The sequence below is a fragment of the Bicyclus anynana genome, chromosome 7 (assembly GCF_947172395.1).
Source record: "Bicyclus anynana chromosome 7, ilBicAnyn1.1, whole genome shotgun sequence".
In the NCBI taxonomy this organism is placed as follows: domain Eukaryota; kingdom Metazoa; phylum Arthropoda; class Insecta; order Lepidoptera; family Nymphalidae; genus Bicyclus; species Bicyclus anynana.
In genome coordinates this window covers 9,957,264-9,969,266 of record NC_069089.1, presented here as the reverse complement: position 1 = coordinate 9,969,266, position 12,003 = coordinate 9,957,264, and the positions used below count along the sequence as shown (strand labels likewise).

The following is a 12,003-nucleotide window of genomic DNA, read 5'->3' as shown; positions in this document are numbered from 1 at the left end:
CTGTGAGTGGTAGTTGGCCAAGTCTTAGTTTTAGAGGCCGTACAGACTACTTTAGTATTTTAGTCGAGTACGAACAATTTTTGGATTTACCCCCATAAAAACCGTACGTACTCGACTAAAATACTAAAGTAGTCCCAACTAGGCATTAGATAGTGTATTATTCAAAGAAAAGAACTATCAAGGAGTTATTATTTTTTAAATAAACGTCTTTCTCGGTCTACGACGATAATTACTATGAATGTCATGTTGAGGAGTATCGTGATGATGTTAATAATGAATGCCAGTCATGAGATCTAATCACAGAACACTAATACTGAATACTCCTAATCCTATCCTAATCTGTGGTCATGAACTCCTGACAATGACAAGACATGAGTCAAGTCAAATTTAAATTTTAAACAAAAATCTCGAGATTCGTGAAAATATATGTTTTGTTGACAAATAAATTAAGATAACCTTTACAAATTAATAACAAAACTGAAGTAATTATTAATTATTGCTATAACTGTAATCCGTACATATCCATGAATCATGCTAATATCACAGTTATATGTTCACTATTCGCTTCTAAGGAATTCTACAAAATCGTGTCTTAGACCCGGGTTTTACTTATTCTATAGAAAATATGCTAATATTCTTGGTATAGAAACATCCTGCGATGATACAGGGTGTGCTATCGTTAATGAAAATGGAAAATTATTAGGAGAAACTTTGCAGTCGCAGAATTTAATCCACTTGCGCAATGGGGGCATTATTCCAGACGTTGCCCAGGATTTGCATAGAAAGTATATTGAACCTACTGTAGATAAAACATTAAAGACCGCGCAGTTACAATGGTCGGATGTAGCAGCTATAGCAGTTACATTAGAGCCGGGCCTGCCTTTGAGTTTGGCTATAGGCATGAAGTACGCAAAACACTTGTCGAGGAAATATAATAAACCCCTAATTCCAATTCACCACATGGAAGCCCATGCTTTGGTAGCAAGAATGCAGCATGACATAACATTCCCATTTCTAACCCTTCTTATATCAGGTGGGCATTGTTTGCTTGCTGTAGTTCAAGATGTTAATAAATTCCAACTTCTTGGTGAAAGTCTTGATTGTGCTCCAGGAGAGGTATTTGACAAAGTTGCAAGGAGGATGAAGCTGCGTAACATACCAGAATACTCACAGCTGTGTGGAGGAAAAGCAGTGGAAATGGCTGCCGCTAAATCAACTGATGTTAACTTATTTCAATTACCACTCCCTTTAGCTGATCACAAAGATTGTAATTTTAGTTTCAACGGTCTCAAAACATCTGTAATGTATCAGCTATACAGGAAGGAAAACGAACATACAATTGAAGCTGATAAGTTGATTCCGGAAGCAAATGACTTATGTGCAGCTTTATTAATGACAACATCTAGGCATCTCATACACAGAACACAAAGAGCTATGGAGTTTTGTCACCAACACCAATTAATACCTGACAATAAAAAACAGCTGGTTGTGTCGGGTGGAGTTGCATGCAACAATTATATTTATAACACATTAACACAGCTATGTAAAGAATTTGATTATGAAATTTATAGGCCTGAACCTAAATTATGTACAGATAATGGTGTTATGATAGCATGGAATGGTGTCGAGAAATGGCGAAAAAATATACATGTGACGCAAAATATCAATAGCTTGGATATTAAAGCTGTTAGTCCTTTAGGTGAAAGTCTAATTTCTCGGGTTAAAGAAGCAAGAATTCCAACAAAACTATTAAAAATTAAAGCCAAGTTAAGATAATATTTTTTAATTGAAATAATTCACTACAATGATATTTATTTGTCTCCTAAAAATAAAAAAACCTTTTTTAACTGTACCAAATATTTTTTTTAATTTAAATTAGTACCTAATCTTTTGCTTGTAAGTATCTACCTAAAACTGAAGGATATCAAATGAATATCTGATACTGTCTGAGCAGAAAATAAACACCCCATAAATATGCAATTTATTCCTAGAATAATTCTTTACAGTTCGAAGTTTTAGGGTTCCTTATTCTTTGTAGTGCAAATATGAAACTATTTGTATGGGTCTTTGTTCTTTAAAGGGTAAGGCTATTTATAATGATTGTCTGTTCGTCACATCTAAGTTGACAGACTATCGGTACCTACCCATTAAAAACCTGTAATTTAGCATGTACCTACTTCTTGCCGAAAAAGTCTCAAAGTAAAATCGAGAGAAATCATTGGATAGCTTTATAAAAATATACTCAGTGGCACAATTATTCGCCCACTTTAATGTACTAGCGTCATATTAAAGTGGGCGAATAATTGTGCCTCTGAGTATATTATGAACTAGCGACCGCGACTTCGTCACAAATCGTGCGGGAACCATGGATTTTTCCGAGATATATCTAATCTAAAGCAACGATAACAGTGTAAAATTATCGTTGATCTAGAGTAGCCTATAATGGGGATGATGACTAGGTTTGAATATATTGCTTTTTATATGAGACATTCAAGTAATTATGGATAATATTAACGAATTAATATGTAAAAACAAAGATTGGCTGGATGTTTATCGTTTTTGGAAAAAAATTCGTAGATTTTTAGCTTCCTGACATTAAACGTGACAATTTTCAATATATGAACTATAAACATAACTACTACTATAAATATAACGCACAAATAACAAAAGCGTAAAAAAAAAATTGTTTGAATGCCCATAAAAATCTAACGATCAGCGAATCAACGGCGTCATTAATTCGAGCCATTTTTTATGGGGTGATTTTCAGGAATCCGTGGCAGTGCCGCAAATCTGACCCTTTAAATCACTGTAGCTCCGAAAGTAATGATCGCAGATATCCTATTACTTCTACAAAATTGCTTTGCTATTAGCATAGGTACTTCTAATTTATATACAATTTCAAAAACTGTCATCATCCCTAATAATAACCTCCTCTTAATAATTTACTTTCCTACTATCACACGGAATAGACGGAACCCTCTATGCTCGACTGATTTGCACTTGGTCGGTTTTTTAGTCAACCTACGAGTATAAAATGCACATCTCATTTTACTAGGTAGGTAAGTGTGACGATTGTATTTTGAAATCCGAAACTCAGTTTAGAGCCACAGTGCAAACATCGCAACGTCTACCTACTAGTGTATAATTCAAAGAAATGTTTATAACGCTTAAAAAATCTAGGTATTTCAAAATATCAGTTAATATAATTAAATGCAGACCGAGATCCACTGTAAAAGGAAATGTAGAAGTTGCAAGTACTTGTCCTGAGATTTTAAGTTTTAACGATATCCCGGGCCCTAAAAGTTATCCAGTCATCGGGACGTTGTATAAATATTGGCCATTTCTGGGTAAGTTTTATATTTATTCAATAGTTTGGTAAAACTATTTTCCTAATCCTACTTACTGTATAATCAGCGTTGGAATTTGCAGTTGGTTATTTAGGCTACGAGTCTAGGGATGTCGATTATACTTAAAGTTTGCGTTTGAGATTTTTGAAGAAGTTGACCTTCCCGTAGAACTATTCCCATAGAATAGAACTGAACCTCTGACCCAAAGACTCGTTATAAAATGTTATCGCATGGGAGCATGATGTGCGTGCATCGAAACGAAGAACCTTAATTATAATTTCAATAATTTGTGTCAGAGCCCAGAGGGTGAATAATGAGTTATTAAGTAAATATACAGACAATACCTATGTCATATTTTTTAAATATGACCTATTCTCTTGCCGATCAACTAAAGTCATGCTGGCAGGTTTCGAACTAATGACCTTTCGTTGTTAAGTCCTACTCCTCGAGCCATTGAGACGGTTTTAGGTCAATTAAAGGTTTAAGGTCCTACCTATTAATATACCTAATGCCTTACCGGTTTGGGTTAAACTGAAGACTAAATGGGACTTTCTTCGCCTTTAAGAAAAACAATTTAGGGTTCTAAGCATGAATATTTTCAGGCGATTACAATACAGAAGCAATAGATAAAGCTGCATGGCTCAACTGGCGCAAGTATGGAGGGCTGGTGCGGGAAGAACCTGGTGTAAAGTTACTGCACGTCTACGAACCAGATCTGATAGAAAGCGTCTTCCGCCAGAAAGAACGGTATCCATCCAGGAGGAGTCATGTTGCTATGCATTATTATCGTCTCAGCAAACCACATATTTATAACACTGGGGGACTTCTTTCAACGTAAGTATTTTTTAAATATGAAATAAGTTCGCGCTTGACTGCATTGGTACTTACCTAATTGGCATTAGATGGAACGCGCTTGCTTAGTAATGCCTATACGAAAGCCATACTGGAGAAGTACTGTTTACTAACAAACAAATTTAAAATGAGGGTATAAATCACTAGTCATTTCACAGCTAATAATAATTGTAATTTACTTTACAATTAAAAATAAATTTGATTAATAAGCTTAAAACAATTAGAAATAGTTACTATATTTTGACTAATATTTTATAAAACAACAATTCATAATTTAAAATAAAAAAGTTATGGAATGACATTCGTTTTCTACCCTCATTTTTAATTTGTTTGTTAGTAAACAGTACTCCTCGAGTATGGCTTTAGTATAGTAGTTCTTCTTTTAAAGATAGGTACCTAAGTTGTAAGGAGAAAAGCAGGGTTCGGAAAGGCATTCTAGAACTTAGCCATGCGTATGACATGACTCAAAACACGACAAAAATTCTCGATTATCATGAGAAATAGATCAAGTCGATATAACCTCTGCTTTCGATTCGGAGGGTATTCGAATTATATGCATTTTAAGAAATTAAATATCACTTGTTTCAGAAGGTACACCTAAAGGAAATACATCGAGAGAAAACTCGCATACATGTGATTTTTCTTAATTCTCTGTGTGTGTGAAATCTGTCAATCCGTATTTCGCCAGCGTGGTGGACTAAGGCCTAATCTATCTCATTCTGTGAGGAGACTCGTGCTCAGTAGTGAGCCGAGTATGGGCTGTTAATGATGATGACCATGAAAGAAAGAAACTAAGAAGAGATACTAACTTTTTGTGGGTTCTATTCATATAACAAGTGAAAAGAAAAACGCTTGACATTGTCGCATCAGATTATTAAGGAATGGTAATTATGTGATCATTTATACAAGCGGCAGCTGCTACCGACGACTGCAGTCGGCGACTCTTGGCGGCAAGCGACGGCAGTCGCCGACTGCAGTCGACTATCGGCGGCGGTCGACGGCGGTCGCCGACTGTAGTCGACTGCCGTAGACTGCCGCCGAGTCGTCGCGTTGGCGACCGGTGTCGACTACCGCCGAGACGTGGGCGAGACGTGGGCGTCGTCGATAAATCCTCTTTAAATGTTTTCTTTTGTACTAATCCGGTGTTCAAGCACCTACTTATCTACCTAAATTATTAAAAGAAATTGTTTTTATTTCATCCAGAAATGGTCCGGAATGGTGGAGAATAAGAAGTGCTTTCCAAAAAAATTTCTCCAGTCCCCAAAATGCTAAACAATATATAGAGCAAGTTAACAATATTGTTGAAAGATTTATTCAATGGATGCAGCTCAGTAAAATATCGCACCATGACGATTTTTTACCTTATTTGAATCGTTTGTATCTGGAAGGTAAGCTCTTTGTGTTGGAATATACTTATCTAAGTCTTTTTGTACTTACAAGATATTAAAAAAATACCGTTGTATTAATGTAGGTACTTAGGTAGGTAGGTACATATAATGAGCATAGTAATAATCCATACTATTATCTATCAATGACTAATGATCTAGGTAAGAAATACCTATCTGTTTTTATGTAGGTATAAATATGTGTTTAGGAGATACCGTGAAACTAAATGTGGATTTACTCGAACGTCGTTGTGATTTATTATATTTGGTAGATTAGATGATAGGAAATAATAAATTGTTAGAATTACGTTTTCAAATGTGGGGAAATCAGTAATATTTTTTTGTTATTCTGGATTATTTACATCTTGTTGCTGTTGTTGTTTGTTGTTGTTGCTCGGGAACAGAAATACACGTACCTATAACGAGTTTGCTTTGTAATTTTGTGACCCTCCCATTTCCTTGTTCGATTCGTCAGATTTTCGAAATGCACACTTAAAACGAACGCGTAATCCATATTTTCTGGTTAAGTATGTTGTTTTTTTTGTTGCCATACACGTAAAATTAGGGGCTCATACGCAGTGGAACTATTCACCAAAGTGAACGCTATCCCTATGTTTATCTGCGGCGCTCGAGTAAATCCAAACATCCTCTCCTTGGCTCCCCTACTATAAAAAACAAAATGTTTTTCACCCAGTAATAGGAAAAATTGCATTCAACGAACATTTTAAAAGTTTCACACCACAAGAGCTCGGTCCCAAATCCCGCAGTAGTAGAGTTATTGCTGCCGCATTTGGTTCCAACAGCGGCATTATGAAGCTGGATAACGGAGTGATGTGGCGGTTCTTTGAAACGCCGCTGTACAGAACACTTGTCAAATCTCAAGAATGCTTAGAAAAGTAAGTATTAGTACACCTAGGACGTCGGTACCTATTTATTTATGATAAAAAAGTGTGTCAGCTCCGACGCACGAATGGAGTTTACTCTTTCATATCGACTGTCTTAATAAGTGTATGTTGCCCCGCAACATACACTATGTAGGTACGTCTCAAAATACCTACGCCTGAAAAGTGAAAGGTGCGCAACCGCAGTAGACGTACGACGTTGTATAATTTGTATTTGTACGTACGAACGTACGTACGTGCTTAGACCCTAGTAAAAACGCAACGCCACTAAGTTCTCCAGATGATCCTTTTTAGGGTTTATAACTTATAACAACAAGTTGTAAGCCCTGAGTCACAGAAAAGATATTACAACCAGTAGTTGGACTTCATACTAGAGGTCGAAACGCGAGCTATACCTACGCACCTCGAACGTGGGGTGATCGTGGGGTGAACACAGTCGCGACTGTGCCGCGGTGACGAACGAACGCACGGTGTATTAACAGAGTAAAGTGTATTAATAGTATTAGATTTTTTAAATTATGACCAGTAGGAAATACTGTGCCGTTTTTGGATGCATGAATTCAAAATTATCCCATCCAGAGATAACTTTTTTTAAGTTACCTGGAAACTCTGAAAGGTAAGACTTTAAAATAAATTTACTTATTAGTAGGTAGGTACATAATCTTGTATTTTTTAATGGATAAGGTATTTCCTTTTATCTCCAGAATAAAGGTAGGTAGGTATCTGGATTAGTAAATATAGTGAATAGAGTAAAGGAAAGTGATTGACACGATTGAAATACGCGGTTCATGAATCACGATACAGTAGGTACGATAAGCTTGTGTTAAAACCTCGACTGCTTGTACAATGTTTTGTGTGACTGTGCTCGGATCATTTGTGTTTTGTTACCCGACTGCGGCGAAGCCCAAAGGAGGAGTATGTGTTTGAATGTTATGACTTGTTGTTGTATGCGAGCGACGGGAGGAAATGACTGCGCGGGTATGAAGTCGTACGCGCTGGGCATCGTTACCCCCCTCCCGGACCGCGCCGACCTTCGGGAGTGTTACGAACAAATTTGCCAAGCACACATACTGATAAATGATATGTCATTAGACTCGTCTAGATAGGCCGAGTGTCACTGGGTAACTTAGTTCTTAAAAAATCAAAATGGCGGATTTTATGCGCTTTAATGTGCAAGCTCATAAAACTTTTGCTCAGCTTGGCATTGGTGACAAGAGTTTTAACCGACTTCCAAAAAGGATCGTATCGTATTTACAGCGATATTTCCGTCATTTGTAAACCGTTTCTTTTTTGTTTTGATGAATATTCTTTCAGGTTAGTCCCATTTTTTTTATGTCAGGATCTGATAATGGCATCCTAGAGAAATCTAGGGGAACTATCGTATCGTAGGGACAATTAGTGCGTTTGTTCATTGTTTCATTATCTATTTTAAATCACTACAATTTCATGAAGGTTTATCTTTTTTTTTATTTGTTCACGTAGTGTGGAGGTAATACCTAGATGGCATCACCGAAATAAATATGTTTAAGAATACGACCAATCCTTCAAGATCATTGACGTATTATCAGCCTTAATTAAATCAACCAATCAAAAACACGCATTTTTATTTATCACTTCCCATTTTACTACAATTTACAAAGTGTTTTATTTGTTTATATAAAAAAAGTTTATTTACAATCACAAAACTAAGTGGAAACACAAAATTAGCAAATGTAATTAAAATGCTGCAGGCGGGCAGCCCTATGACATGTTTACGTACCGCGCGGCTGTAGGTATTTATTTCAAAAATACGGCCGAGTTATTATACTGCTTGTAATATCTTTACTGTGCCTGAGTGTTCTAATTTTTAAGAACAGAGTAATAAAGTAGAAAATTCTAAAAGTTCGTTTTAATTAATGAGTCTCTATGTAGTTGTATCCTACTCAGGTATTGTATGCGTTGCCATAAACCACTTGTCTTTTACAGGATATGTATTGAAATATTACTGAATAGAGTAAATTTTTATGAGAAAGATAAAGATGACTATGAAAAATCATTATTAGAAACATTTATCCGACTGCCTAATATTGATTTCAAAGACTTAACTGGAGTCATGGTGGATATTTTAATGGCAGCTATAGATACGGTAATTACATAGTCACTTAACTTTAATTTTATCTTTGCTACTAATTATTATAACCATTAACTGATAATCGACCTGACGTTTCGAAAGTGCTTGTAAACTAAGCCTGAATTGAATTAAAAAAAATGACTTTTGAGTGGACTTACTCGAGTATATTTTACTGCCTTTCTGGTCCAGTGAAGCCTATGTCATCAAGCATCTCAAGCATCACGAGGTCTTGGGTCCAGGGTCTATGAAATACTGACTTTTCTGTCTTCCTAGAAGTTTTTGTGTAAATTATCCACCCGTAGTTGAAAAGTTGCTTCTGTTACACCCCATGTTAAGCCTTTGGTTCCGGTAATTTTTATTAACATCATCATATCAGCCGATCGACGTCCACAGTAGGACGAACGACCTAGACGACCCTGAGCCGCCTGCATCCAGCGAATCCTTGCGACTCGTTTGATGGGGGGTCGACCAACACTGAGTTTTCAAGTGCGTGGTTGCCATTTCAGCACCTTGGGACCCCAACGTCCATCGGCTCTTCGAACTATGTGCCCCGCCCATTGCCACTTCAGCTTCGCGACTCCTTGAACTATGTCGGCGACTTTGGTTCTTCTGCGGATCTCCTCATTTCTAATTCTATCACGCATTTTATTAACATCATAATTATAGTGATTATTAAATAGTCACACATTATTAGCCCACCACCGCAATCCGCATTGTAGGAGCGAGGTGGGTTTAAGCTCCATATCCCCTTCATACGGAGGGAAGCCTGGCCCAAATATGCTGATAATGGTGTCTTAAACCTGGTAGGTATCTTTAATGCTCCTGTTTTAATAGTTTCTTGTATTTCAGACTTCTTACAGTACAAGTTTTGCTCTGTACCATTTAGCACGAAACCAAGATTGTCAAAATAAAGTATTCGATGAAATTTCGGTGCTCTTCCCCACAGAGGAGACTAAATTGAGTGCTGATCTGTTATCTAAGGCTATTTATGTTCGAAGCTGCCTTAAAGAGAGTCTACGCCTTAACCCCGTCGCAATAGGTGTGGGGAGAGTATTACAAAACGACATGGTTTTGAAGGGATATAAGATACCTCAAGGGGTACGTTAAAAATATAAGTATTCAGAGCAGATTGCCTCAAATACTCCTGGCTAAACTATCAGTAATATTAAAATAGTTATTATATTAAAGAGGTAAAGTTTGTGGTATTGCAGGGGGTATTCTCTGGATCTACTGAAGCGATTTTGAAAATTCTTTAAACACTAGAAAGCTACGTTATTTGAGAGTGTCATAGTCTATATTATATACCCATATTCTCACGGGAAGTGGGTGAAACCGCGGGCGTGGGCTAGTGGTTAATTATAGTTTAGCTAGGATTTTTTTAAGGCAGGAGTGCCATGTGGAGTACCTCCTTTAAGTAAAAATATTGATTTTATAGACAAAATGTTGATGATTTTAATAAAATAACAAAAGCAAAATTAATTTTAGACGGTGATTGTGACTCAAAACATGGTGTCATCTCGTTTGCCACAATTCCTTAAGGATCCGCTACGTTTCAAACCAGAGAGGTGGATTCGTGACTCGGAAGACTACGAAAACATTCATCCATTTCTGAGCCTGCCTTTTGGCTTTGGACCTCGTTCATGCATAGCAAGACGGTTGGCTGAACAAAATATGTGCATTACTTTAATACGGGTACCTATTTAACATGATTTGAATTTTATTATGATTTATCGTCGGTCTAGATGTGATACCTCGTAACTTACGTAACAATTTTGGGTAAAAAATTATTTTGATGCAGAAAGCTTCAAACAGCTTTTCCGGTGGTAGCCCGTAAATATCTTGAAGTACGTACATTAAAAACGTTTTTGGTCGCATAAAACGACTTTTAGTGACTAAAAGATGTTTCTTGTCTCTCCTGTAAAGTTCGCCAGTTTGCACGTACGAGCTATCACATCTAGACCGACGTTATATAACTGCCTCTTTAGTCCAGCGGTTAACCTTTGCTTCGGATAACAAGGTCCTGGGTTTAAGTCCTCGGTCTACGAAATATTGAGCTTCTATTTTATCCGGGTGATGGGAAGAAGGTGGAGTTATAGTCGGATGCAAACTTTGTAACGTCCCCGAAATAAGATGTGGGTGACGCTATGAGCAGCCCCCTAACAAAGTGGCACATCGATTCTCTTTCTACGATCGCTAACGCTTCGAAAACTAGAAAAATGTATGGGAATGACAGATCGATCACGTGTCGTAGCGTTACGGTACGATGTCGTGTAGACACCAAAACAGGTGTATATAGGTTAGCCTGCCTCTTAGATTGCATAATCACTTACCAGCAGGTGAGATTGTTTTCAATGGCTAACTTGTAAAAAAAAGCTGTGCCTCGGATAATACGTTAAAAAAAGGACACAAAGACGGTCCCGGTCATTATCATTAACAACTGATAGTGATTGTTACAAAATCAAACATACCCCATACGTATACCCACCAACCCGGATCAGCGAGGTGCTTCTTATCCCCTCTATAAATAACAGCCCATTTTAACGGCCTACTACATGCCCAGGCTTCTCATCTTACAGAGGATATGGAGCTACCATGCTGCTCCAATCCGGAGTGGCGGGCTATCCCCTCTCCTATGTGGACTAAAGTTTGGTCCTGTACACTAAATTTAAAATATGCTGATAATGATGATGATGTAAATGTTAGCTGATCTAATTTTGTTTATATTATGTAATACTTTTATTTCCAAAAAAGAGAGGTATCTATTTTCGGCTATTAGTATGAAGTATGCTTTTTGTTTCAGTTGATTCAAAAATATAAAATAACATGGATGGGAGGCGAATTAGGAGTAAAAACACTTTTGATCAACAAGCCCGATCAGCCGATATCATTGTGTTTTACACCGCGAATCAAGTGATTGTCGCCTACCAATAATTAACTATAGGTAAGAAGTTTGAAGCCTCAATAAGTGTCACGCTTAAATCAAGGGGTCCCCGATATCTGACGTCACCCAGACGTGACGTTTTAACTCACGATCTCGGGGGCGCCCGGACTGATACACTCAGGCCAAAACACCCTTTCCGAACGGCCGTCTAAGCCGAGGTCCGAGTCTCAGAGGAGACGTCCTTAGAGAGTCGTTCCGCCCATCTACTCTGCTTCTGCCTTCGGGCCCCATCAGGCGATGCTTCTGCGCTCGCTCAAACCCTCCGGTGACGCCTCGGAGGTCCCCTAAGGAGCCTACGGCACTTACACAATAAAAAAAAACAAGGTCTTGGATTCAGCCCGTAATTACCTACGTATACGTACGTTACACAGTCGCATGCGTTGTACGAGTCGGTACAAGTACCTAATATGCAACCAATAAACTTAAAAACTATTGGTCTAATTTAAAAAGTTATTCCACCAATAGA

General features: G+C 37.5%; 2 protein-coding genes across 2 annotated transcripts; both read left to right on the top strand.

The window, feature by feature from the left end:
• Positions 1–363: 363 nt before the first annotated feature.
• On the top strand, positions 364–1,857 carry LOC112054541 (tRNA N6-adenosine threonylcarbamoyltransferase, mitochondrial-like). Its single transcript, XM_024094367.1, has one exon. It carries the CDS (start codon positions 532–534, stop codon positions 1,774–1,776), a length of 1,245 nt encoding a protein of 414 aa, XP_023950135.1. The 5' UTR covers positions 364–531; the 3' UTR covers positions 1,777–1,857.
• Positions 1,858–3,154: 1,297 nt separating this feature from the next.
• On the top strand, positions 3,155–11,984 carry LOC112054556 (cytochrome P450 302a1, mitochondrial). Its single transcript, XM_024094386.2, has 8 exons — positions 3,155–3,347; positions 3,950–4,181; positions 5,403–5,587; positions 6,279–6,480; positions 8,452–8,611; positions 9,446–9,694; positions 10,082–10,288; positions 11,397–11,984. The coding sequence occupies exons 1-8, from the start codon at positions 3,155–3,157 to the stop codon at positions 11,508–11,510; spliced, it is 1,542 nt and encodes a 513-aa protein (XP_023950154.1). The 3' UTR covers positions 11,511–11,984.
• Positions 11,985–12,003: the final 19 nt, after the last annotated feature.

Coding starts and splice junctions, on each gene's coding strand:
- LOC112054541 (XM_024094367.1), top strand. CDS start 532: ATGCTAATATCACAGTTATATGTTCACTATTCGCTTCTAAGGAATTCT.
- LOC112054556 (XM_024094386.2), top strand. CDS start 3,155: ATGTTTATAACGCTTAAAAAATCTAGGTATTTCAAAATATCAGTTAAT. Junction 6,481..8,451: donor TCTCAAGAATGCTTAGAAAA/GTAAGTATTAGT, acceptor TGTCTTTTACAG/GATATGTATTGAAATATTAC. Junction 10,289..11,396: donor TGTGCATTACTTTAATACGG/GTACCTATTTAA, acceptor TTTTTGTTTCAG/TTGATTCAAAAATATAAAAT.